The sequence below is a fragment of the Hylobates moloch genome, unplaced genomic scaffold, assembly GCF_009828535.3.
Source record: "Hylobates moloch isolate HMO894 unplaced genomic scaffold, HMol_V3 SCAFFOLD_20, whole genome shotgun sequence".
Lineage (NCBI taxonomy): Eukaryota > Metazoa > Chordata > Mammalia > Primates > Hylobatidae > Hylobates > Hylobates moloch.
Window position 1 is genome coordinate 31,291,379 of NW_026652295.1, and position 27,704 is coordinate 31,319,082.

The 27,704-nt window shown below is 43.7% G+C and overlaps 2 protein-coding genes across 3 annotated transcripts; both read right to left on the reverse strand.

Moving 5' to 3' along the window:
- Positions 1–692: 692 nt before the first annotated feature.
- Positions 693–5,219, reverse strand: LOC116460420 (HLA class II histocompatibility antigen, DO beta chain). 2 transcript variants are annotated; one of them, XM_058432511.1, is made up of 6 exons: positions 5,027–5,219; positions 3,208–3,474; positions 2,484–2,765; positions 1,887–1,997; positions 1,604–1,635; positions 693–1,415 (listed from the first exon to the last, which is right to left on the reverse strand). In XM_058432511.1, the coding sequence occupies exons 1-6, from the start codon at positions 5,115–5,117 to the stop codon at positions 1,380–1,382; spliced, it is 819 nt and encodes a 272-aa protein (XP_058288494.1). In that variant the 5' UTR covers positions 5,118–5,219; the 3' UTR covers positions 693–1,379. The 2 variants fall into 2 exon arrangements, with proteins under 2 accessions (XP_058288494.1, XP_031997450.1); XM_032141559.2 differs by having other exon boundaries at positions 700–1,415; positions 3,208–3,477.
- An 8,615-nt stretch (positions 5,220–13,834) lies between these two features.
- TAP2 (transporter 2, ATP binding cassette subfamily B member) lies at positions 13,835–27,634 on the reverse strand. Its single transcript, XM_032141558.2, has 12 exons — positions 27,481–27,634; positions 26,577–27,073; positions 26,373–26,487; positions 24,426–24,556; positions 23,937–24,142; positions 21,367–21,564; positions 21,073–21,201; positions 19,042–19,230; positions 18,692–18,865; positions 18,357–18,516; positions 17,843–17,979; positions 13,835–17,476 (listed from the first exon to the last, which is right to left on the reverse strand). Exons 2-12 carry the CDS (start codon positions 27,067–27,069, stop codon positions 17,297–17,299), a joined length of 2,112 nt encoding a protein of 703 aa, XP_031997449.1. The 5' UTR covers positions 27,070–27,073; positions 27,481–27,634; the 3' UTR covers positions 13,835–17,296.
- Between the last annotated feature and the right edge of the window lie 70 nt (positions 27,635–27,704).

Consider the following 27,704-nt stretch of genomic DNA (forward strand, 5'->3'; position numbering starts at 1 on the left):
CACTTGAAGAAGTTTTCACTCACCAAAAATATAGGATATAAGCTTTAACAAGCAAAAAATTGCAATAGAATAAAACCTATCAAACATTTAAATCCTTCTGTCTATATTATTTAAAGAATGAAAAGTAAAACCTGATTGTCCATCTGTAGGTTTTATTAATAGTAGGGAACCAATTTGTTAACTTGAAAATTGGTAAATAAAAGGAGAGTCAAACACTGATCCTGCCTTTCCACTGTACCACTGAGTAGCCCACTAGTAAGTGGAGGGAAGTGTCTCTTCACTAGTAAATGAAGGGAACTTTCTCTTTGTAGCACTAATAAAGCATATGAATGAAGAAAAAAATGACAGAATACCACCACTTAGCAATCCCCAATAAATTAACAGACCTAAGTAATTAGTATCAATGGTTGCTAACATCACAAAAAGAAACAGCTGGAAATTATGTATCTCATGGTGAAAGGCCACAACACCACGTATAGATTTTCCAAAGGAAAAGATGGAACCAGAGTCTGATCCAGCCTCTGCATCCAGATGCCAATTTGTGGGAGGCACAGAGGGCAGAGGATGTGTTACACTGCATCATGTGCACGCAGCCAGCAAAATCCAGAGTGTGGGAAACTCTACAGGTCAAATGGCTCGAGTTTTCCACCAATTAATCATAAGGGGGAAAATGGCTGCTGGGGGAGAAACCAGTGAAGTATAAGAGATGTAAAAGCAACTAAGCTGTGGCGTCCAGGAACACATACCTGGGGGAATAGACTACAAAGACATGAAAGAGGTTACAATAAAGTCAGGATATGGTCACTTTTGAGGGGAGGGAGAGGCTTTGATTGGCCTGACATACACAGAGACTTCTGCTGGAGCTGGCAAAGTCCTGTTCCTTGACTTGATTACAGGGGTTTTCCTTAAATAATTCACTAAATTGTACATTTTTTTGTATCTCCATTTTATTTGACAATAAAAAGTTCTTTAAAAGCAGTGAAAAGGAAACAGTGACACCTGAGCATTTGTCTTCTGAAGACTGTGGAGACTGCAGTTGGAAGACAGAAAGCTTTGGAGATCATGACTTATAGGAGTAGGGCTGGACCACAGAAAAGTAAATGATTTGGGGCTGGAAGGAGTAAGGTCTTAGGAGAGTTTCTGGACAGTGTCCTTGGCAATAGGGATTAATGATGTACACATAGAAGGAAGAAGGGCAGATGGGTGGGAGATGCATGATCCCAGAACACAGAGCTCCAGAATCAGTTTGGGCTCCTCCAAGGATCAGGGAAGAGAGTTATTCCCAGAACATTGACCTCATGAATGTCCTTTACCTCACCCAGGGCCCAGACTACTCATCACTACTTCAGGTTCCAGAGAGAGAAGCTTCAGTGAGGACCTTAGCATGGCTGAGGGAGCAGAACAGCTCTTGAGACCTGGAGGAACAGTGATGAAGGTCTCAGGAGACAGCCTCACCACCCCCCACAGCCGTTCCAGAGACTCAGGGGATAGTCCCATCCAGACAGCACCAACCTTACTCCTCCCTACCCACATGTCATCTCCCTCTGGCCAAAGAACTGGGAGAATGATCTGCCACTCAAAGACAAGGAAAAAGAGACATTACCTCATTACCAGACATCTGCGTCCTCACATATCCTGGAAAGAAATCGAGAAAAGAATGGATTGCCCCAATTAGGACCCAATATGGTTATCCTGAGGGAAGAACAAATGGCTGTCAGTGTCAGCACTCTCTCTGCTTATCCCATTTCTAGCTTCAGAAAAAAATTATCCCGGTGATCCCTGAGAGGTACAATCAGCTTTCCTTGCCTCAGATCATTGATGTTAGGGAAGGTGGGAGTGGGGAAGGTCTGGGACAGGCGGCAGGGCACTCCTCACAGGCTCATTACCTTTCTGAGCCCTTAGCTGGATGACGATTCCCACCAGGAGGAAGATTAGCCCAAGTAGGAAGGCTGCAATGCCACTCAGCATCTTTCTCCAAGAATACTCAGACTGAGCTCCTATGGGAAACAGGTCTTAAAATTAGTAAAAATATCCCAGTATTTAAAGCACTTTCTTGGAATCCCAGAATCTGTACTACACACCAAATCCAATGCTAGCTAGAGGAAAATAAACAAATTTAGAAATGGTTCTTTGAAACCAAAGTTGGCACCCATGGAGTTACCACCCATCGGTTACAGATTCTTACAGCCCATAAGAATGCCTCCTAAATACTAAGACCAAAGAATTAGAGGACACCAGTTCATAGGGTTGGAAGCACATAATGAGGTGATTAGACCTCCTCATTTCTTGGAAGATATGAGGATAGATATCTGCCATGTTTTCTTCCACCCTAACCCAAAGACTCTGGTTTCTGTGACTGTCCCAGATCAAGGGAAAGAATAATTCATGTTGTGACCAAGATAAATGCAGAAGTGACACAGGCTCGGTATTGAGTCAGTATAGTCCTGAGTCAGGCCCAGAGAGTACTAGAAACTAATTCTCACTCCACTCCACAGAAACAGGGCTCAGCAGGCTGGAGTGATCGACAAGGCAGGTGTAGACATGTCCAAGTTCAGGAGTCATTTCTAGCATCACCACAGTCTGAAAGGTCCAGTCTCCATTCCCGATAAGGCCAGTGGACATGACCCCAGCTCTCTCCTCCTGCCCATTCAGGAACCACCTGATCTTGATATCCCCTGGATAGAAGCCTGTCACAGAGCAGTGCAGCAGATTATGCTGGTGCAGGAGTGGGGTCCTTTCTGGGTACACTGTCACCTCTGGTTGCACTAGGAAGGGAGGAAAAATGAGACACCGTGAAAGAAAACCACCAAGCTGGGACAGGAGATTCTTTAGGGACTATCACTATGTCTAATCTCTTTCCCAGATCACCCAAGTGAACACAAAGTATAGGCAAGTCTCAGCCCCCAAGATCAGTAACAGGGTATGTCAATGCCTGCCAGGAGGATTTAGACTTTCTGAGGTACTCCCACGATTACTGCTTCTCTTTGAGAGTACACTAGCCCTCGAAGTCCCTGAGAACCTTGGGGATCTGAGACCAAGATCACAGTGGCTGACTTGTGAGGATAATGCATCACAGCTGGGGCCAGAACATCTACACAGACAACCATTTATCCTAAAGCAGAAAATTGCCTGTAAGAAAGAAGAGCCATGGCCAGGTTCACATGGGAGACATTCCTGAGCCCTGCCAGACCTCACCTTCCAGCTCACCTTTTCTCCCCACAGTGAAGGGTGCGCCCAGCCTGTAGTTGTGTCTACAGACCCCATCCACGGCCTCTCTGCTCCTCTCCAAGAGATCCAGCCGGCTGTTCCACTGCTCAGCATCTGGCTGCCCCAGCTCCGTCAATGCCACAAACATCCCCACATCACTGTCGAAACGTACATACTCCTCCAAGTTAAAGATGAATCTGACCACAAACTGCACCTTTTCTGTCCCGTTGGTGAAGTAACAGTCAGCCTTTGCCTGAATCACAAAATCTTCTGGAAAACCAAAACCAAAACCATGAACCAGCCCCCTCTTCTGGGAAAACCCATGCCTGGTAAATTACGTCAGACCACATGGATCTAAGAGGAGGCCTTTGACCTCAGTATGCTCAAAAAGCACAGGGTCAAGAGAGAAAAGAAACAGAATGTGATTCAACACACAATGACATTTATTAAATTTTTAAAATACATAAAGAGAAATAATGCTACATATTTCTAAAGGCCACTCTCATACTTAGAGACATACCAGACACATTTAGAATGGATTCTCTAGGGAGGGGAGAGAATGGGAACGGAGGCAAGGGAAGAGACGAGAGAGTCTTGTACTACTGCTAATAATTACAATGTGCTGTGAACTCATTGGGTAAAATTAAGCCAATTCTATGCACTTAAGAACAACAACTACAATAAAAAGGAAATTCAAATGGGGTTAATAATGTAGGTAAGTCAGGAAGGACTTCCTGAAGAAATTGCATCTAAGTTAAGACTTGAAGGATAATTGCTATTAATGCTGGGTTGTAATTTACTTTCCTTTCTAAGTTCAAAAGCCTCCTCCAACTCTGAACTGAGCCATAAGAATGACCTTCCTGGGTGAACCCCACTTATCCCTCACTCAGTAGCTAATTTCAGATGCAGTTCCAGCCTGCAATTTCTCAGCATGTATATTCTTCTCTATTTCCTCTAGTAGTGTAAACCAGGGGGGGAAATCTGAATTTTTCAACATCATTTAAAATCTGTGCTGATTTTTTTTTTCAGTTGTATTGTTTAATGGACATTATAAACTCAGAGCGGTTTCTATTCTCTAAGAATGATGATCTCCCCCAGCCAAGTTTGTTCCTCTTTTGTATTTAATGAAACTAACATGCAAAGGGGATTCTGTTCTCAGCACATTACATCCTGTTTCTGCTCATTAATATGTGCTTTCATGGTCTCACATTGCTTCATGGCTGCATATTCTGTCACCTGTGCTAGAAAAATAACAGTGACAAGTAACTTGTACCTGGTAGCCGGAGGACAAGGACAATGTATTCTATTCAACTTCTCTTACTTCTCAAAACTGTTTAGTACAATTCTGACCATATAATAGTGGCTTAATAAATGACAGAAGGAGCATCCTTTGTTTCCAGGTTCATTTGTCCACATATACCCCAACTGAGGTTTCTTTCCGTGTCCTGACCGAAAAATCACAGAATGCCTCTGTGACCCAGCCACCTGCAGGTTTTTCCCAGCAGGCTCGAACTGAAGTCAAGGCCTTAAACATGCCCAGGCACTGACTGAGGTTGATACACACAATAAGGATCCTAAACAAGACACAACGTTCCCCTCTTCCTGCCATCCTACCCCTTGAATAGGTGGCTCTGTATATGAAGTCCATCCCATGTAAAGAGGCAAGGCGTACTTTTCTGCCAAAGGGAAGAACACTGCTCTTTGAAACCAAAAGCCACTTCCAGTCTGGTCTGTGGCCTGGACTTACAAGGAAAGGCATCACTCCCCCATGCCAATTCTTGCATACACACTGGAAAAAAAATAATTGCTCTGTTCTTACCTGGAGAGTCTGTGCCTTGAGTCATGGAGGAATCCAGTCTGGTCAGATTCACTAGCAGAGCCACCACCCAGGGGACCCACCCAGAACCCATTCTGGAGAAAGGAAAAAAATGAGAGAGTAAAATTGTCAGCCTCTTCAGAATGGGTTCATAAAATTCAGTCAAAAAGTACCCATTAAGAGTATAAATCGCTGTTTTTCTGGCTTCCCCAGGATTGGAAACTCCTCAGACTGACAACCAATCAAGATAGAAGAGTTTTGCATCATCAGGTACTGGGTAGGATACTTTCACCAAGTTGTGTCATACCACTCAACCATTGTTTGCCTGCAGAATCACTGACAGTAGTTTAGGTGTACTAAAACTGGGCTGCGAGAAGAAGTAAAAATATATGTTCGACATATTATGGGGCCCTAGAAGAACTAGGCAGACTGTTTATTATGTATTCTTGAACTATTCCCTGGCCTGTTCTGACCAATAGGTCTCCCTTCCTATGGGGTGTTGACATTGCCGACAGGCAGTGTGTAAATTAGGAAGGAATTAAGAGTATGTAAATTAAGCATGCTGAAGCATATGCCTCAAGAGGATTTAGTAAAGGGATTATCAGAGAAGAAATAGAAGACATAGAGAACATTTGGAGAGCACGATTTCCTATAAGCCAAAAGGACCACAAAAAAAGAAAAGAAAGAAAACATGGAAAGAGAATTCTCAAAGAATAAAATTTTGCAAAAAGGCTCACAGGATACAATATAAGAGAGCATTATTGTGTTTTATGATTAGTAGGGCACCAATAACCTTCAAGAGGACAGCAGAGTGTTAAAGGTAGAAGCCATATTTCAAGAGTGAATTGGAAACAAGAAAACAAAGGCAGCAGATTAAAACAGTCTTTCAAGAATTTTGAAAGTGAAAACAAAGGAAAAAATGGGATACACTTTAGAAAAAAACAACACTAAGAAAAAATACTTTTCTTGGGTTTTTTAAATTGACACGTAATAATTGTACATATTTATGGGGTAATGCATGTTTCAACACACGTATACATTGTGTAGTGATCAAATCAAGGTAATTAGTATGTGATATATATACATGATGGAACACTATTCAGCCATAAAAAAGCATGAAATCTTGTCATTTGTAACAACATGGGTGAACCTGGAGGGCCCTATGTTAAGTGAAATAAGCCAAGAACAGAAGGACTATATTACATGATTTCACTCATATGTGGAATCTAAAAAAGTTGACCTCATCAAAGTAAAGAGTACATTAGTAGTTACCAGAGGCTGGGGAGTCAGGGGTAGAAATGAGTAGAGGTTGGTAACGAGTACAAAGTTACAGTTAGACAGAAGGAATGAGTTCTGGTGTTTGGGGAAAAGAAACTTTTAAGACAGGAAAGACCTCAACAAGGTTCCAAGTGAAGTGGAAGGCATCTGTAGAAAAGAGAAACTGAAGATAAAAAAGAGAAGAAAGGGAACATTTTCTCCAAAATGCTGTGGTCTGAATGTCACTCAAAATTCATGTGTTGCAACTTAATCATCAATGTGATAGTATCAAAAGGTGGGCCCTTTAGGAGGTGATTAAGTCATGAATGCAGAGGCCTCCTGAATGGGATTAGAGACTTTAAAAAGGGCTAGAGAGAGCAAGGATGACGGCTCATGCCCGTAATCCCAGTACTTTGGGAGGCTGAGGAGGAAGATTGCTTGAGGCCAGGAGTTAGAGACCAGCCTGGAAAACATAGTGAGACCCCCGTGTCCAAATAAAATTTAAAAAAATTAAAGAAATAAACATGGTGGCATGCACCTGTGGTCTTAGCTACTTTGGAGGCTGAGGTGGGAAGACTACTTGAGCCCAGAAGTTCAAAGTTGCAGTGACCCGTGAATGCACCACTGTACTCCAGCATGGGTAACAGAACGAGGCCCTGTCTTAATCAATCAATCAGTCAATCAATAAAAATAGAAGGGTTGGAGGCAATAGCTTGGCACTTTTGCCCTTCTGCCTTCCTCCTTGTGAGGACTGTTACACTGGAATGATTTGACTGAAGTGTTTAGTTAAGTATTCTTTCAGTAAAACCTAGACAGTAAAACACTATCTTTAAGCAAATAAAACCAAAGGTGCAAATTGTAATTCACCATCTATGTTATTATTATTTAAAGGGCAATGTTTACTCATCGTTTCACATCATCTTTCATCATGAAATGTGGCCCTGATTTGCCTATACTGTGCATGTTAAGAATGAACCCAGGATATCATGGTAACCACAAGTTCACTGCAGTGACTTTTTTCAAGTCGATGGCCAAGGCATCAAATCTTCCAGGGCCATGACCTTGAACGTCTAGCTTCCAGAACTATGAGAAATAAATTTCTGTTCTTCATAAATTACCCTATCTCGCGTATCTTGTTACAGTAACACAAATGGACTAAGATAGAGAGCATAAGGCTTGGGGGAAGAAGGGTACACTTCTTCCGATAAAAGAACAAAGACAGGACGATTAGCAGGGGATAAAGGGAAATGAGGGAGTTCCATTTAGAAGGTTGCAAAGGACTCAGCTGAGAACAAGGCAAGATCTGTCAAAAAGGAGTTGGAAGAAAATATATTTGATAACTAAGAAGAGCAAGAAGATGTCTCTAAGTGAGTTTTTAAAGTTTTAATTAAGCAGGATTCAAAAAAGAGAGGTGAAATGCAATTGTGCAACCTTTTATTGTTCTATGACCCTTAGTAAATGCCCTTGGTTAGAGGCCTGGATCAGACCAATCAGAAAAATAATTTCTTCTCCACGGGAGATTATAACAGGTAAAGAAAAAGAGAGCAAGACGTGGAAGACATCTCTAGTGTTCATCCTCTAATTCCTAGGCCCATGGAAAACGAGAAACTAGACTTCCTACTCTCCTGGAGCTGTGCGACTCGTTCTCACCAACGGAAAGTGAACAAAAGGTTCCTGGTCAAAGAACTTAACTCCCCATGCATGACTCTTCTCCTCCTCCCCAACCAAGTCAACCAAGACAGCCTTGTGTTGAGATGGCGCAATCCCAGTAGAAAAGCAGTCGAATTAGCTGAGTCACCATGAAGAGCAGCTGCCCCAGGGAATCACTCACACCTACAACACACTCTGTATGAATGAGAAACAACTGTTCTTTAAAGAAGGTACTGGCTTGGTTACCACAGCCTGGCCTGACTTGACTTAACCGCTACAGGACAGGAGCTAGGAGGTTGACCCCTCTCCCTCCACATGTCTCATGTAAATGTGACGATTCATGAAGTGGAAGGCTGGCCACAGGCTTACAGGTAGACCCCATGTACAAGGCATTTGACCCTGGTCAGGTGGATGGCTGTGGAGCTCACACTGCGAGGGCTCGTGTGGAGCTGAGGATAAGGAGGCATCAGAGGGTGCTCAAGCCACTGGGTCTAACTTCCTCCCTTCTTCCTGCCCACACCTACCTTAGTCTTTCCCAGATGTCTTATTGCATTTGGAAATGGAGACAAACACCCAACTTAGGCTAAGTGAACGAGGACATGGCACGGAGATGATCAGACACAGTAATGAGCAGGTGGAAGAGGCGTATGCCCCTTCTTTGTAGACAGCACCATGGCTGGGCTTCTGCAGCTTCCCTCAGAGCTGAAGGAAAGTCTATGTGGAGAGGAGAGGAAGGGCCTAGACAATATGGATCAAATGGGGGCCTGTATTTAGATTTAGAGGAAAGAGGGGGTTGATAGATGGCAAGGGATGGGGGGATGGGGAGGAAGTGGAGGATATGGTGCTGGAGCAGAAAGTTAGGAGGGCTGCTCTTTCTTCTGTGTAAATGTGTCTAAGGCTCACAAACTCTAAAATCTGATTTGCCTACATAATAATAATAGCTAACATTTGTCAATTGCTTATTATGAGTTCATTTTCTAAGCACTATATAAATGTGTGCTTGTGTGTGTGAGAGAGAGAGAATCATCACAAAACCCTTTGCAGTAGATACTATCATGATCTCCCTTTTACAGATGAAGCAAGGATGGAATGAACCAAAGGTCCCATAACTAGTAAGTCCCTAGGCTGTACTTTTTCGGTCACACTGTATTTCTTGGGAACCCAGGGAAACTTTATTCCTATAGCTTTAGTATTCTGGTAATGATAAGATACACAAAAAAGCAAAATAACTAAGGAATTTCATCATAGCTATTTGGTGTCAGGACAGATCTCTGTCAGGAAATCATATCCTACCTAACAAAAGGAAACCAGTGATCTCACATCACAAGCAAGGAATGGCATAGAGCCTGGCGTGGGAACTAAGAAGAGAAAGCAATAAGCTTCAGTTAGCAAGCTATGGATCTCCTTCGTCAATGGCCTCTGGTACATCTTAAATAAACTGAAGCATCAGATTCACCCCATTAGAAGCGTTTTTGAGTCATTTTCTGTGCTTAGTGTCAGTGTCTACAATAGAAGGGCCTGGGCTTATCAGAGACACTGTTCAGTTCTGGGGAGACAAGAGGAAAAAGATGTGGTTTGCTTCCTTTCTCCCGTATTTATGTTTTTGTCTTCAACTTGAATGAGCCTGAAAAATAGGGCAGGGTGTTTTGATCTTTTTCTTCCTGCCTGACTTCAGCCAGCAGCCCTCCCTAAATAGCTACAGGCTCCTCTGTGATTTTTCACTCAAGCTCATATTTTGCTTCTCTTTTCTTTCCTTCCCCGTTCTCTGAGGAGTGAGAGAATTTGGGTGTATGTGTGGTTGTTTTTTGAGGGTGGCATAAAATTATTATTCTCCCTATTGCCTGACACAAATATCCCTTCAACTGCTATTTTGGTGACTTTAACATGGAAGTAAAACATACATCTCAATTCATTTTCTTCCTTCTACTTCCTCCTAACACATCAACATAATCCACACTGCCCTGGAGGAGTTATGAAAAATATTCTGAGTTGCTAGGTAGAAAATTAAATCATATTTTTAGAGAACACATTCTTGAGCTACAGTTTAATTGAGGGAATTGTACTAGGCTAAGAATTTTGCCAGCTCAAAATATTGGTTTAATTCTTTCTCAGTGGCGATTGACGTCTCAAACTAGCAAGAGGTGTAACATGAGGGGAAGGGGCCGGGGAAGAAGGAAAGGATGTGAGAAACAAAAGAAATAGTTAGAATTTGGGGTGTCCAAAGCAAACTCATGATCCCGCCTAGTGAGAATCCATTTGGAAACTGAGGAACCAAAGGCTTTGGGCTCCAATCTGCAGCCACTTCTTTGATATGACTTTGGGATGGGTGGACTCACCCAAAGTATTGTTTTATATGTACTATTTGCCCCAATTTCTCTGTGATGGTTTTCTCCATCACCTCATCCTGAAAAAATAAATGTTGGTGATGCTTTGTTCCACATATTCGTTCATTTGAACTCATTATTCCTAGGAAATATCCATTGAAATTCAAAATATCATGAACTTCCAAAAGGTTTTCTAGAAAAAGAAAAGGCCGGGTGCGGTGGCTCACGCCTGTAATCCCAGCACTTTGGGAGGCCAAGGCGGGTGGATCACGAGGTCAGGAGATCGAGACCATCCTGGCTAACACAGTGAAACCCCGTATCTACTAAAAATACAAAAAATTAGCCAGGCGTGGTGGCGGGTGCCTGTAGTCCCAGCTACTCGGGAGGCTGAGGCAGGAGAATGGCATGAACCTGGGAGGTGGAGCTTGCAGTGAGCCAAGATCGCGCCACTGCACTCCAGCCTGGGCAACAGAGCAAGACTCCGTCTCAAAAAAAAAAAAAAAAAACCAACCTTGATCTTGATGGATGGGTGTTTTTAAATCTGTGCTAGAATCTGTTTGCAATGTTTTATTTAGGATTTTTGTGTCAATATAATAAGTAAATTCATCTACAATTTTTATTTTTGTGCATTGTCATAGTTTAACATCAATATTATACTTGCTTCATTAAAAAATTTTCTTCTATGCCATTGAGCCATTTAATTTTTATTTGTTTGTTTGTTTTAGAGACAGGGCCTCACTCTGTTGCCCAGGCTGGAGTAAAGTGGCACAGTCATAGCTCACTGCAGCCTTGAACTCCTGGGCCCAAGCTATCCTCCCACCTCAGCCAAGTAGTTGGAACCACAGGCATGAGCCACCACACCTGCCTAATTTTTGTATTTTTTTAGAGACGGGTTTTCGCTGTTGCCCACGTTGGTCTCGAGCTCCTGAGTTCAAGCAATCCGACTGCTTAGACCTCCCAAAGTGTTGGGATTGTAGGTGTGAGCCACTGCACCCGGCCTCTATTTTCAATTTTAAAAGTTCAATACAGATGTAGCATGTCTATTTTTTTATTGATAGTAATATCTTCCATCTTCTGTGTTCATACTTTTTCTTTTTTTGAGACAGAGTCTCACTCTGCCACCCAGGATGGAGTGCAGTGGTGCAATCTTGGCTCACTACAACCTTTGCCTCCCGGATTCAAGCGATTCTCCTGCCTCAGTCTCCCAAGTAGCTGGGATTACAGGCGCCCACCACCACACCAGGCTAATTTTTGTATTTTTGGTAGAGACAGAGTTTCACCATGTTGGCCAGGCTGGTCTTGATCTCTTGACCTCAGGTGATCCGCCCGCCTTGGCCTACCAAAGTGCTGAGATTACAGGCATGAACCACCAGGCCCAGCCTATTTTTTTGTCCACTTAACTGGTCTAGTGCAGGGAAAGGGAATTAAAGTGTTCTACTGGTAGTACATTTCTGAATATTTCCCTTGTATCTACCTTAATTTCTGCTTTATAAGAGCTACCTATTTGGTGTTTAGAACTTAAATATATATCTCATATATTCATATGAATTTTATACTTTACATTATAAAGTGCCCTTCTTGTCACACTCAATTTTTTTTTTTTTTTTTGGTGAGGAGTGTCTGAATTTCACCTTGTTTGGTAAGACGAATGTGACCTCTGCTTCCTTTTTGTTTGCATTCTCTTGTTATGCCTTTGCCCATCATCTTATTTGTTGAAAATAATGAATACATCTTTCTGAGTGGCTTTATGTTAGGTGTCTTTTGCATATTGCAAATAATAGAGTTTTTATCTTAATCTAATTTAAAAATATTTTCATTTATATAGTTCAGTTAAGAAGCCCATTTGTAATTATTCATACAGCAAATAGATTCAATCTAATTTGGAGATATTAACTTCTGTTAAATATAATGTTTACATGAGTATTTATTTTTAAAAATCTTTCACTATGTCTTTATTGTGCATTTTTTAAATTTTACCTTTTCAGATATTAAGGAAGGTGCATATTTCAAGGTTGCTTTGATAAGTTTATTCGTATATAATACACTTAGTTACCTCTTTCTTTAGATAATTCCTATAGTTTTCAATAATGAACAATCATAAAACTAGCTCATATCCTCTCCCTTCCTCTTTCTTTGTGTGTGTGTGCGTGTGTGTGTGTCTACCTTTGTACTCTTAAATATGTAAATACAAGCACTTGATTTGTTAGTTTTAAAGAATATATTTTGACTCCTAGATATTACAGACAAGAACATCAACAGGCTTATTTGATATCCTTATTCATTTTTCCGCTTATTCTATAATCATTGAGAAATGTGTTTCAATTTGTCAATTAATTTCTTCTTATAATTCTCCTCTATTTCTTACATGTTTTGTAGTTTTATTGCTAGGTGCAAACTGATTCAGTTTTAGTATAATGTTCTGGTGACTTCATTATCACTATGTAATGGCTCTCTTTGTTTTTACTAATGCGTTTGGTTTTAGACTATACGTTTAGATATTTCTGTAACTACATAAGCTGTCTTTCTGTCTTCTGTTAGTGTTTGCTTTGTGTATCTTATATCTGGTTTTGATTTAACATTTTCATGTTTTTAGGTTTTTTGTGATCTTATGAAGGGCATGTAACTGGATTTTGCGATATTGTTAATCTAGTCTGAGAACTTTCCTTTAACTCCCATATTTAAGCTATTTATACTTGTGATCACTGTGCTATTTACATTCGTTTCTGTTACAATATATCGTGCTTTGTCTTTGCTATGTCTTACTTTGCTTCTTTTGTTTTCCTTGCATCACTTATATTAAATCAATTAAATTTTTATTTAAAGTATTCTTTAATTTCCCCCTACTGATTTAAGAGTTTTAAATTCTAATTATATTAGTTAAAAGTCAGTCTTACATTTTTAACGTGTTTACCAAATGTGGCAGCATCTGAAGGTAATCAATATCGCTATCTTCCTTTCAAACAAGAGAAAGACTTTAGGTGCTTTAACTTTGTCTGCCTCATTCTCATGTCATTTGTGGTTGCTCTGCCTTATTTTTAAATTTAACAGTCATTTTTATTACTGATTTTTATCGTTACAGTCATATTTCATTTCTCATTCTGATTTTCCAATATTTTAGACAGATTTGTTATTGTTGTTTGTATGTGTGTTTATTTTTCTCATCTTTACTCCCTTATCCTTCTGGGTTTAGTATCTCTGTTACTTACATGATAATATTAAAAAGCAAATGATAACTACAATACAATGCTACTTTCACCCAGAAGATTGTCAAAATTTTAAAAATTAACACTCTCTGTTGGTTATATATATATATATATATATATGAAGAAACAGATAAACTCATATGTTGCTGCTGGAACTATCATATAGCCTCTATGAAGGCAATTTTGCAATATCTATCAATATTTGTAATGCATATATTGGACTCAGCAACTCCCCTTTAAGATTGTATCGTAATCGTATTTTTGCACATGTGCATTACAATGTCTATGCAAGACTAACTAGCAACAGCAAAAGACTTCCAATAACCTAACTAGCCGTCAGTAGGAGGAAACAGGCTAAATGAAATATGGAACTTCCATAAAGTAGAATACTACATAGCCATATATTTTTAATTTAAAAAATAAAGTTCAAAACAGTGAACTTAGAAAGCTGCTGTTTGCGAAAATACTGAGCAAGAATAAAGATATACCTATTTGCTTAATGCACAGTAAACTTCTCTGGAAGGATAAACACAAAGCTGGAAGCACGGATTGCCTATGCAAGAGGGATTAGCAAGCCTTGGGGAAGGATTGAGAGTGAGGCTTTCCTCTGTATATTTCTTTGTGTCTTTTGAATTTCAAACCACATTAATATATTGCTTATTTAAATAAATAAATAAATAATATATTTTAAAAAGAGGATAGTAGGAAGATAAGTGGAATCAAGGAGCATAGGCAACTCTTTTGAGGAGGTGTTTTGCAAAGCTGGGCAAAGTCCACCTCTTCCTCAGCTATGTGACCCAGGCAAGTTAGTAAATGTTTCTAAAACTCCATTTTCTCGTTCTTAGATTTGAGATAGTAATACCTGCCACATAGAATTATCTTGAAAAATAAGGTAAGAAGATATGTGCCAGATACTTAGCACAGCAATAGCACATAGTAAGCACCACTGAACGCTTCTTAGTAGTAGTACAATTCGTAAGAGTCCATGGAACTCTAGGTTCAAAACCCAGTATCTTCTGGGACCATTAGATAGCATCAGACTCATGCAGGTGCTCCTCTAGCTGACAGCTCTAAAACACAAGGAAGATCTTTGTTTTCCTTATTCCCTAGTCCTTTCCCCACAAAATTCTGACAATTACGCATTTCCTGCTCGTTTCACAATTGCCATGTGGATTCCAAGTGGCTATCCCTGGGTGGAGGCATAAAGGACTTGAAACTCAATGCTGTTTCCACACAGGGCCGGGCAGACAGGGTATGGAGTTGTTTTGGCGTCCAAGGAAATCTATCAGTTTTCCAAGCCTTGCCCTCTCCATTCATACTTTCCTTTAGAAAGAATAAGGCATGCCTGGGTGGGAAAGATACTGCAGGTAAATGAGAAGAAGGGGAAATTACAGGGTAAGGAGATCGATCAAATGGTGATGGGGGGTAGGAGTAAACAAAAAGAACTCTGGAGCAAACGAGGATTAGTGACATCTGTGGTTCCCAGACAAACCACGCTTACAGGAATTTGTCTGTCTAGCCCGAATATTTTGGCTTTCAGGGAACATTTTTCTGTGTCCCTGACATAAAGCCTACCTGGCAGTTTCCCCTGAGATAAGAAACTTTCAGGACATCTTAACGTCTACTGCATCTTCCTGTGCTGCCCATCAAGGTGAGTTTTCCACCCAGCTTTATCATGATTAGCTGTGTGATTTCATGTCAGTTTCTCTGTAAAATTAGATTTGACTGTTGCATTATTTTTAAGATGCCTTCCAGGCTCAAAGTATTATGATGCATGGGTGTAACTGGACTGAGGAAATCAAAGAATTTTTCAGATCATCTTCTTCCGTGAGGGTTTCAGCTTCCATATAGTTGAGAGATACAGGAATTATTATTCCTGTTTTATGAATAAAAGACATTTGTGGGAGAGAAAGGAATCAGGCCAGAGTTCTTTCTCTCCAAATGCCTATTTTACCCTCTGTGAAATTTGAGAGATGGATGGGTGTGGAGCTGCAAGTCAGCCCCAGGATGAAAGAAAGGCAAATGTGCACAAGAAACTACCCACTCTCACCCCATCCTCACTGCACCCTGCTCCCAACAGCTGCCAGGCAAGAAAAAATGCAAAACAGCAGTTCTGGGGAATCCATTGCCTGCACTGGAAAGTACCTGCTGTTTCCGGGAATATGAAGGTTTCTCTTTCCTAGAATAGCAACCTTCCAAGGTAAGTCCCTGCCAACAACCAGTGATGTGTACAATGTTGCATTTTCAGTGGTGGGAGTGGGCAGGGAGGATTAAGATTGAGCACGATGGAGGAGATATTTATTCATTTATTCAATGGACTTTTTATTTATTCTCCACTATGAATTAGGCCCTCGGCCAGGTAGCAGATATAAAGCTTAATAAGATATATGGCTTTCCGCCCAGGTGCTCATGGTCTAATGGAAGGTCAAAAAAGGGGGGAAGAGGAAGATAGAGCTTTAAAAGCGCTGTGAGGAGGTAACCACACAGTGATAGAAGCACGTGGAAAGGGCACTTTCCCCAGACTGACGACATAAGGAAGGCCTCCTGGACAACCAGAACCCTTAGTTAAGTCTTGAACTTGAAAATCAGGGGCAAGTCGAGCAGAAAATGGGCAAGAAAACACCATATGCAAAGGCACAAAGGTATTGGGGAGGGCAGGAAGTTTGTTGTGGAGCTGAATGCAACAGGAAAGGGTGAGACAGATGGGATGGAACAGTGTGTGCTCTGAAAAGGATCTCAGCAGTAGGGCTTAAGAGCACCTGAAGGAATTTTCAGAAATGCCATAATCGTTATGTGACATAGAATTTAGAAAAACAACTTTGTGCAGAATGGCTGGAAGAGGGAAGCTAATGGTAGAGAAACCTCTCTGGTGATGGGTTCACCTTAAGTCTATGAGTGAAGACTATAACAACAGGACTGGAGAAAAGAGAATAGATTCAGAATTATTTAGCGCTAAAAGCAGCAAAGCTTTTCTTGATCGGATTATGGATTAGGGTTTATGGACCGAAGATGCACTATAATTTATTGGGTCAGGGTGTGGACTCCAGGGTCAGGCCTGTATTCAAACTCCAGCTCCACCACTACAACCACCTTGGGAAAGTCATTTAGCCTCTCTGAGCTTCAGTTTCCTCATCTGTAAAATAAGGATAATAACCAACCTCATAGGGTTGGGGATAATGATTAAAAACGATAATACATGAAAAACACTTAGCATAGTTCCTACTCACATTAAAACTCTATAAATGGTAGCTGTTACCATTATTAGAGTTATTCATACTGTTAATCAGGGAACTGTTCTCTGTCCCTCCAGACCCTAGCTTCTTCAAAACAGCAGACACTGGTGGGAACAGGAAAGGATATAGGAAGGCAATCTCATGAATATTTATGTCATTTTTGGTTAATTTCTATCTCAAAAACAGATAAATGACTGATGGGACAGGCAGCAAAATAGCAACTATGGTTATCTCTGGGAAGTGAAACAATGGGTACTTTTACTTTTCTGCTTTGTATTTTTTATATTGTCTAAATTTTCTATATGAATGTATACAGTTCATGTAAGAAGGAAAATATTTTAAAATATATTTATTATGCCACAAAATACTCCTCATCACCAGGCAAAGCTCTAGTCACCAGGGAATTAAGTTTCCTGGACACAGACAGCCCCCATCCCACCCCACCCCACCCCTCCACCCCACCAAAAGCACACAGTGTCCAAATCTCCATCATGCCTGCAACTCAGGAACAACTATCTGGCTGCACGGCTCTAGGGAAACTCAAAGCAGGAACAGCTCTGGGTCCTGGAGACGCCCCTGAGAAGAGGGCCCAGTATCCCTGGGGCCTCAGTCCATCAGCCGCTGCTGCACCAGGCGGGAATAGAGGTCCTGTCCCTCCTGGAGCTGGGCAAGCTTCTGCAGCTCGCCCTCCTGGAGCACCAGGATCTGGTGGGCGCGCTGAACTGTCTGTAGCCTGTGAGCAATCACCAGCACCGTGCGATCCCCACGAGAATTCCAGTCCTGCAGCTGAAGGGGTGATCACAGTGCCTCAGAAAGACAGGAATGAGATGGACACCACATCCACCTGGGCACCATCTCTTCTGATTTAGGGTAAAGAAGGTGTGAAATAAAAGAAGGTAGGAAAGGGCAGTAGATTAAGGCCTGGACTGCCCTTCTCTCCTGGCTGTACTGCCACAGCTGGAGGAATGGGAGCCCAGGAGGGACTTGGGGCTGCCCTCACACCACCGGATTCCATTCCCCAACCCCAAGAAGGCACAGACTCTTTCCACTAGTAGGTCCTTCGTCTTCCCTCTGCCCAATTCTACACAGGATGATCCTCCCAGCATGCCCCCTCCCAGGCCCACTGTCCCCTGCCCCTTTCACGGTACTCACAGCCTGCTCGCACTGCACATCCAGGGCACTAGTAGCCTCATCCAGGATGAGGACCCGTGGGTCTCGTACAAGGGCCCGGGCAATGGCCAGACGTTGTTTCTGTCCTGCAGCCAGCTGGCTCCCCTTCTCCCCTACATCTGAGGAAATCAGAGAAATTCCCTTCCTCAGATACAAGTGACAGAGACAACACACAAGGAGGGACAAGTGCAAAGCAGGTACTTCCAGTAGGACGTCGGGAGGTGGGAGGGCCCAGTGGGAGGAGGGCCACGGGGTGGGGACCTGACGGGGCAGCCCATGGAGGGAGCACCACTGCTGCATTGCTCTCTGCAAACAAAGACTCTGGAGCAAGAGGGAGGCTGAAGAATTCAGTGTGTGGGGAAGGAGACGTAAGAGTGGAGGAAAGGGCAGAGGAACAGCAAACATCCAGTTACAGGGACACGACCTTCACCGCTAAGAGTAAGTCTGATTTCCTCTTTTTTACTGAAGGAGTAGGCTTACAGTTTGTAGGAGATACCTGTGTATATTCCATGCTCCATTTCCTGGATGAAGTCGTCTGCGTGGGCAGCCTGGGCAGCTGCCATCACCTTATCATCTTCGCAGCTCTGCAGCCCATATGCAATGTTGTTCCTCACAGAACCAGAGAACAGCACAGGCTCCTGCCCAACTGAAACCACCTGTGCAGCGGGGACAGGGGCAGAGGACTATGTGTAAACCCCCAAGGCAGGGGCCCTCTTGTCCTCCCCACCTACCTCCCTCGGAATGAACACCTGGTGCGTCTTCCCATGGATCTCCCATCTGCTCTCTGTACATGCTCCCCTCACCTGTCCCGTCTTCTCCCTCCTCACCCACCTGGCTGTGCAGGTAGCAGTGTTCATATTGTGAGATGGGCTTTTCATCCAGCAGCACCTGTCCCCCTGTGGGCTGGTACAGATTCTGCAGCAGGGCAGCCACCGTGCTCTTCCCAGACCCATTGGGTCCCACCAGCGCCGTCACCTCACCAGGACGTAGGGTGAACGTCAGCCCCTAGAAAACCAGAAAAGAGTTAAGGGCCTGCCCCTTCTCCCTCAAAATCCCTCCATTTCTCTTCCTAGCAGAGACAAGACCAGTTTCTCAGAGGCAAATGAACTATAGGCTGTGATGTCCAATTATGCATTAGCAGCAGAGAGCAAGGGTCCAGGTTTCCTCCCTCTTTCATGCACCTTGAGCACAGGCCTGTCGGGGCGATTGGGATATGCAAAGGAGACATCTTGGAATTTCACAATCCCCTGCAGAGTGGTGGGGGCAAGTGTGCCAGGTGAAGGCAGATTTGGCTGTCGGTCCATGTAGGAGAAAACCTTCTCCGCAGCTCCCACGTTGCTGAGCATATCCCCATATATGTATACCAGGGTCTGGAAAACAGGAATGGGAGAGGCGGCTAATTAAACACACTTCTACCAGAAACCACCCTCCCAACTCCTCACACACTCCACTCACAACGGCACTGCTCCTCCTCCGTATTCAAAAGAGATTCTCCACCTTTAAATGTACAATTTGGATGGAATTTAAAAGTGGCACCAATACCCCAGTGTTCCAATTTGCAATGTAAAGGCTATACAGTTCATTCTCCTACCATACAGCATTGCCTCTAGCCCCAGATCTTTCAGTTACTGCTTCCTATTACTTATGCCCAGTTCTGTCTTGCTTGATTAGACGGGGAGCTCCTTAAATGCAGGCACCGTGCCCAACTCACCTTTGTAGCCATCAGAGTGCCTAGCGCAGTTCACTATACAAAAAAGATGTTTATCAAGTGTCTAGGAAAATGTTTAAATAAAGCCCTGGATGGGCCGGGCACGGTGGCTCAAGCCTGTAATCCCAGCACTTTGGGAGGCCGAGGCGGGCGGATCACGAGGTCAGGAGATCGAGACCACGGTGAAACCCCGTCTCTACTAAAAATACAAAAAATTAGCCGGGCGTGTTGGCAGGCGCCTGTAGTCCCAGCTACTCGGGAGGCTGAGGCAGGAGAATGGCGTGAACCCGGGAGGCGGAGCTTGCAGTGAGCCGAGATCGCGCCACTGCACTCCAGCCTGGGGGACAGAGCAAGACTCCGTCTCAAAAAAAAAATAAAAATAAAAATAAAAAAAATAAAGCCCTGGATGAAGTAGCTGTTTTTGAGAACTGGTGAATGTAGGAAGAGATCTAAATGCTCACTCTGCCTTTCCTTATCAAACTGTACCACCGGGTAATGAAATGGTAGATGAGGGGAAGTCTCCCTTCATAGACCTACTTCAGCTAATACATGAAGAATGATAGAGTATCTCCCTTTTGCAGCCCTAATTCTGTCATGGATCTAGGTACTGCTCATCGGTGGCTGATGTTGCCACAAATAGAGAACCAGACATTGTGTGCCTCTTGGAGGAAGAATTCATCACCACCTAAAAAGTACTGTTGCTGGAAAAAGACCAAAAAAACCCTCAATCTCACAAGCTTCTAGGTTTATCTATCAATAGACAGGAAGTACAGAGGCAGAAGAGCATATAATACCACAGGGATTCAGTCAACAAAATCCAGACCCTAAGAAACTCCACAGGACAAACAACCTATTTCTTCAACAAATAAACTGTGCAAGGGAAACTTTTAGAAAGATACATGGATTGATGGGTGGATAGATAGATAGATAGATAGATAGATAGATAGATAGATAGATAGATTTAAAAGATGTATCAACCAATCACAATATGTGGACCATTTCTGGATCCTGATTTAAGCAAGGTATAATAAACACACTCATACACATATATTACACGGATAGCACAAGTGGAAATTTGACAGTTGACTATTCGATAAATTTTAAGAACTATTGTTAATTTTTTGGTGTGATAATGGCTTTGTTGTTATATACTTTTAAAGATGTTTATATTTTTAAGAAACATACTGAAATATTTACAGATGAAACTATATAATATCTTGGATTTGCTTCAGAATAATATGGGTGGGGGAAAGTGGCTGGGGATACAGATCAAACAAGATTGGGCATGAGTTGATCATTGTTAAAGCACAGGATGTATACATGTGAGTTTCTAATATTACTTTGTCTCATTTTTGGCATATGTTTAAAATTCTCCATAGCAAAATTACTTGCGGGTTTTGGTTTTGTATCGTATTGTTAAAAGGAACAAATAAAGCCCAAGGCCCAGAAGGCCACAAAGAAAAAGAGAGTGGAAAAAGGAGAGCAGGCTTGGCTTCTCACTCACGTGCACATAGCTCCCCACGCTCTCCTGGTAGATCATAAAGGAAAGCAGGCTGCCCTGGGTGAGCTCCCCATCCTGCATCTGCTGCAGCCCACAGCTCAGCATCAGCATCTGCACCCCCAAGTGCAGCACCTGGGAGAGGAGAAGAAAGAGATGAGGCTGGGAATCTTCCCATTCTTTCCCCCTCTCTGCCTCTATGAGACTGAGCTGCAAAGGCCCCCAGAACCAGCTGTAGTTTCCCCTTCCCTTGCCCTCCCCCTTTCCCGGGCTCCTTTCACGACCACTCCACTATCTTACCCTCCTTACGAGCAGGTACAAGGCGCGTTCCAGGTCTCTCCGCCAATACAGCTGCCGGCATTGTTCAAGGGCCTCTTTATAGCGACAGACTTCATGCTCCTCAGCCCCAAAACTGCGAACGGTCTGCAGCCCTCCAATGGCCTCCCGCACCACCTGCCCTGCCCTGGCCACTGCATCCTGGATCTCCCGAAGCACTGCCTGGAAAAGAGGGTCAGCAAACACTGGGGCTGATGTGGCAGAGGACAGCAGGCCCCCACATCTTATTCCAGCCCATGAGATGCTCCCTACTCTACCTAAAAATACCAAACTGTTTCTTTCCCTCTTCCTTACTCTTCTTTCCAGAAGGAATAAGAGTGAAGGAGCGAGGGAACAAAATACTATTGAGCTCTCAGTGTTAGGCAGTATAGAAGATACATGCAATTTTTTTAACCTTCATTTGAGGTAATTCTCCCATCCCCAGTGTCTGAATCAGGAAGGAAGGGTAATTTTCCCAAGGAGCCACAGATATTTAAGAAAGGTGAAGATGTAATTCCAAATGGATCAAAGGCCTAAACATAAGAGCTAACACTATAAAACTCCTAGGAAAATGTGGGAGAAAAGCCTCATGCCACTAGATTTGGCAATGATTTATTGGATATGACACCAAAAGCACAGGCAACAAAAAACAGATAAATCAGACTTCATCAGAATTTAAAACGTTTGTGCATCAAAGAACTCTATCAACAGACTGAAAAAGCAACCATGAAATGCAAGAAAATATTTGTGAATCATATATCTGATAGGAAATGAATATGCAAAACATATAGTGAACTCCCACAACTCAAAAAAAAAAAATCAGAAAATGGGCAAAGAACTTGCAGACATTCTCTCAAGAAAGATACATAAGTGGCCAAAAAGCACATGAAAAGATGCTCAATATTTACTAATCATTAGGGAAATGCAAATCAAAACTACAAGGAGATAATCCTAATCACCTAATCACCATTAGAATGGCTATTAAAAACAAAGACAACAGAAAGTAGTAAGCGTTGATGAGGATGTGGAGAAACTGGAAACCTTATGCACTGCTGGTGGGAATTTAAAACGGTGCTGCCGCTATGGAAAACTGTACTGTGGTTTGATATGGTCTGGCTGTGTCCCTACCCATATCTCATCTTGAATTCCCATGAGTTGTGGGAGGGACTGGGTAGGAGGTAACTGAATCATGAGGACAAGTCCTTCCCATGCTGTTCTTGTGATACTGAATAAGTCTCATGAGATATAATGGTTTTAAAAAGGGGAATTCCCCTGCACAAGCTGTCTTTTCTCTTGTCTGCTGCCATGTGAAATGTGTCTTTCACCTTCCGCCATGACTGTGAGGTCTTCCCAGTCACGTGGAACTGTAAGTCCAATAAACCTCTTTCTTTTGTAAATTGCCCAATCTTGGGTATGTCTTTATCAGCAGCGTAAAAATGGACTAATACATGGTTCCTCAAAAATTTTTAAATAGAATTGCCATACGATCCAGCAACTCCACTTCTAAGTATATACCCAAAAGAACCAAAAGCAGGTTCTCAAACAGGTATTTGTACACTCATGTCCACAGCAGCATAATTCACAATAGCCAAAAGGTGGAAACAACGCAAATGTCCATTGACAGATGAATGGATAATCAAAATGTGATATATGCACACAATAGAATTATTATGCAGCCTTAAAAGGGAGGAAATTCTAACACATACTACAATATGGATGAGGCCTGAAGACATTATGCTAAGTAAAATAAGCCAGTCACAAAGAGACAAATACTGTATGATTCCACTTACGTACAGTACCTGGAGTCATCAAATTCATGGAGACAGAAGGTACAATGGAGGTTGCCAGGGACAGAAGGTACAATGGAGGTTGCCAGGGGCCGGGGGTTGGGGGTAGTAGGCAGTTACTGTTTAGTGGGTACAGAGTTTCATTTTAGGAAGATGAAAAAAGTTATGGAGATGGATGGTGACGATGGTTGCCCAATAACAATGTGGGTTTCCTAAATGTCACTGCACTGTACACTTCAAATGGTTAAAATGGTAAATTTTATGTTATGTATGGTTTACCACAATATAAGAGAAAAAGAGAAGGTGGAGCTGACATTCAGACTTAGGACTTCCTGACGATGCCTCCTTTCCCTATGCTGCATCCAGACTTCTTCTGCTGATTTTAAAGGGAAAATCTCCCTGCCTAAAAGCCTCTAAGAAATCATTTTTAATCTTCTCAGTGGGGGCGGGGGATGTACAGACTCCTTTGAGAAGCTAATGAAAAGTTATCATCGCCTATCATCTCCCCTTCCTATTCCCTCCCCAAACCTTCACATACACTTTTACATTTTTGTTTATAGTTCTGGAGAATCATGAAGCTTCTGAACTCAAATATCCATTGTTGGATGGCTAGACAAACAAAATGTAGTATATACTACAATATACCTTCTCCGCTAAGGGCTGAGAAGGGAACATCTCTCTCTAGGAGATCCTCTAGCCGCAAATATGGAAGCCTCCTCACCTGTCAGTTTTATTCTCCCTTTGGGGTTCCCTTACATGCACACTCACCTGATGGCGGGTGTTGTACACCTTCTCGGCTGCTATCGTGAAGGGCATGTGCAGCAGAGAAAGGAGGGTGAGTCGAGGCGATATGCTGAGCATGAAGCCATACAGCCCCACCACTTTCACCACGCTTCGCAAGAGCACATTGGCATTTAAAGGAAGCCAGTTACTCATCAGGGTGGTATCCGAGCTCAGCCGTGAGTTCAGCTCCCCTAAGAAGGACAGAGCAGGTGAGGAAAGAGGAAACCATGCGTACTGCAGGGCCCCCAGAAACTCCCTCCTGACTCTTCCCTCTGACACAGCCCCCTCCTCTGAACATCCTCCTTCACTTGCAGAGGGACAGTGGAGGCTGCTTCTCCACCCTGTCCCAAACAAGAGAAAAGCATCCCCAGGCCCTGGCATACAGGTGAAGGCAGGAGGAGAGGCTGTGGGTGGAAGGTCACTGAGGGGCAAGGGATGTCCATGGAAATCTCAGACCTGGACTCCAGGCCCCACCTGTCTTAGTCTCCTGGAAGAAACCGAGGTCCTGGCGCAGCAGGGAGGAGAAAAGCTGCTCCCGGATCCGCAAGTTGATTCTAGACATGGTGTAGGTGAAGCAGCCTCCTCGGCAGCCTGCAGACACTGAGCTGCGGGGTAGGACAATAAGAGGGGAGGGAGATGCAGAGAAGGAGCAAGCCAGCGGGTGACACAGAGGAGCAAGCCAGGAGTGCAGAGAAGCGCAAAGTCGGGGGAAAGCATGCCAGGAGAGGCAAAAGAGAAAGAAATGAGAGACAGACACCCAGAGAGAGAAGAGGTAAGGAATACACAGAGGAAGAAGAAAGAGGAGACACGGTGAGCTAGATGTGAGAACAAAATCATAACGTGTACAAATTCACAAGTATTTATGGAGTGCACTCTGTACTAGACACAATAGAAGACTATAAAAGAAGGGAAAAGATATTGTGAAAACAACTATCCCAGTGCTTGCTTCTGTCCTGGCCTCCCTCAGGCTTGTCCCTCTGTGCGTCTCCTCTGCCTTGGTCTCCTTCCTGCCCCATACCCAAAGCCCTTCTCTGTCATCATAGATACTTCATCATGGGAACTGCAGTAATAAACTCCCTGCCCCCACCATTCTCTGGAGCCCCAGAGTCATGTGATTCCCATCTTTCATCCTTCAAGTTGGAGAATTCGTCTTAGACCAATACATGTCTACAGTAAAACTTAGAGGAAAAAATATAAAAGCATAAAAGCAGGTATTTTACAAAATACATGTTTCTAATACAAATTTAGTTACCATATTGAAGAGGCGTTTGGAATAGTCAGACATGATATAATGAGGGTTTGGACTTTAATGACAGGGATGCATTCTGAGAAATGTGTCGTTAGATGGTTTCATCGTTGTATGAACATCATAGAGTGTACCTACACAAACCTAGATGGTTTCATCGTTGTATGAACACCATAGAGTGTACCTACACAAACCTAGATGTCATAGCCTACTGCACACCTAGGCCATATAGTTTAGCCTATTGCTCCTAGGCTACGAATCTGTACAACATATGATTCCACCTAACACTGTGGGCGACTGTAACACAGAAGTAAGTATTTGTGTATCTAAACATAGAAAAGGTACAGTAAAAATATGGTATTATAATCTTGTGGGTCCACCATCTTATATGTGGCCCATCATTGACCTAAACATCGTTATGCAGTGCATGACTAGTTTCAGCAGAAAGCAGCCAGGATGGAATGAAGGCACAATGAAGAAGTGGTTTTTGAGGGTATTCTAAATTAAGTATGACCATAAAAATAGAGACAATCAGGCCGGCTGGGATTTGGGTAAGATGAGTGCGCACCTCCTTAAACTTTGCACCCCAGGTGCCTCGCTCACCTCATCCGAGTCCCGGCCTTATCAAACAGTTTGTTTGTTTGAGTATGTCTAGAAAGAGAAGGGAAAGCAAGTGAAGGGAAAAGAGTAATGATTCTGGAAAGAAAGGTGATAAGCCTCAGAGTAAGATCTTCAGAGATTGGCAAGATGAGTTGGGAAAGAAGAGAGAGGGAGAAGCATGCCCATCCTGAGGAGACAGTGATCCTGGAGAGATACTTTGGAGACAGACTTAGGGGTAGGAGGTAGGAGGCAGAAAGAAATGGAATTTCATGGACCTAGGAATGTTGAGAGACAACTGAGAGACATTCCATCTGAGACTTAAATTCCTTTTGTACTACCTTCACTCATAACTTGTACCTATAATAAGATCAGATAAACTTTAAAGATATTGGATGAATATGAACGAAGGAAGAAATGAATGGACAGATGAAACAGAATGGTGACTACATTTACCATATTTTAGTTTAAGTATTTTTGTGCTTTGCACCTGAAACGGCCTAGAAATGTAGTTAGGGAAGTGAAGACCCCTGTAAAGATTTGGGGCTAGCAAATGGACCCAGCTGCCCATCACCTACCTGCCAAAGGAGAAGAGGCACATGAAGAAGATGGCACTGACAAAGGCATGGGGGTCAAAATCACCTCCCAAGATGTCAATCACACGACCAGAATAGTGAGGGATTAATGTCTCACCTGAAAGAGGCATGAAAAATAATACGTGAATGTGCTAGTGCCCAGGCCCTTTTACCACCTCCAACTCACAACGTCCTCTCCTGACTCACCCAAAACAGCAAGGACAAGGAAGAAGAAAGCGGCAACAAGGAGAGGCAGGTCCGGCCTGGAGAGCTTCAGCAGCCTCCACATCAAAACGTTGTTGTTCACCTGGTCCTGCTCCTTCTCCTGGGCTCCAGGAGGGCTCAGAACAGCCCACAGTGACCAGCTGAGCCCCGCAGCCCCGTACCCCACCAGCAGCCAGCTCCAAGAGGCTGAAGCGACTCTGGCTGGGGGAGCACGTAAGGCCCCCGCCACCAGGGCTCTCAGGGATACAGTCAGGGGGGTGGCCAGACAGAGCGGGGGCAGCAGTGTCCCCACAAATCCTAGCAGCCCACTTAGCTTTAGCAGCCCCCACAGCCCTCCCAGCCGCAGGGTCCCCTCCAGCCATAGTCCTGGCAGCCCTTGAGGAAGCAAAGTCCCCAGAGGGCCCTGAAGCAGCCACAGTAAAGCCGCGTCCACCAGCAGCAGGGAGGTCCAGGGTCTCAGGTCAGGGAGTGGCATGGCTCTGTCAATGGATACGAGATGAGAAATTATGGGGGTGGAGTCCCAATCCTTGTCCCTGCCCTCCTACCCGCCCGGCTCCGCCCAACCCGTCCACCGGCTTCTCATTTTATCCTGTTCGACCCCGAGAGCTCTCCTGAGTAACCGGTGCTCATCCGTACACCCCTCCTACGACAGACAGCTTTCGGCCTGTCTGGGGAGCTGGAAGCCTCGTGCTTAAAAAAAAAAAAAAAAAATCCCCGGACCCCCACTCCCACCCCCACTCCCGCCTGCCGCGGCGAGCTAAGTGGTCCGGGCTCCGCTCCCTCCTATCGCCGGGTGCAGAGGGACTGGGAAGCAGGAGCGTAGAGTGGGTAGTCATTTGGGCTGCGTCCCTGTTGGCGCTCCAGGTTCCCCTCCGCACCAACTCACCAGCCGCGGCGGGGAGACTGCAGCTCCGGGGGATTCTTCTTCAGCGCTGAGGTCCGCTCCGTCTCTCCCAACTTCGCTACCGGCTCTGGTCCGCCAGCTACGCTCGGCCAAGGCGGGCGTCAGGGCTCGGGCAGCTTTCGCTTTCGCTTCCCCAGCCAAGGCCTTCATTCTGGGCTGGGCCGCCGGGAGGGGGCGCGCGAGACCCGCAGACAGCGGAACTGGAG

Coding starts and splice junctions, on each gene's coding strand:
- LOC116460420 (XM_032141559.2), bottom strand. CDS start 5,117: ATGGGTTCTGGGTGGGTCCCCTGGGTGGTGGCTCTGCTAGTGAATCTG. Junction 2,766..3,207: donor CTTCACTGTGGGGAGAAAAG/GTGAGCTGGAAG, acceptor CTCCCTTCCTAG/TGCAACCAGAGGTGACAGTG. Junction 1,416..1,603: donor CGCAGATGTCTGGTAATGAG/GTAATGTCTCTT, acceptor CTGTTCCTCCAG/GTCTCAAGAGCTGTTCTGCT.
- TAP2 (XM_032141558.2), bottom strand. CDS start 27,069: ATGCCACTCCCTGACCTGAGACCCTGGACCTCCCTGCTGCTGGTGGAC. Junction 18,866..19,041: donor CCGACAGGCCTGTGCTCAAG/GTGCATGAAAGA, acceptor CTGGTTTTCTAG/GGGCTGACGTTCACCCTACG. Junction 17,477..17,842: donor ATGTGCAGTGCGAGCAGGCT/GTGAGTACCGTG, acceptor TCACCCCTTCAG/CTGCAGGACTGGAATTCTCG.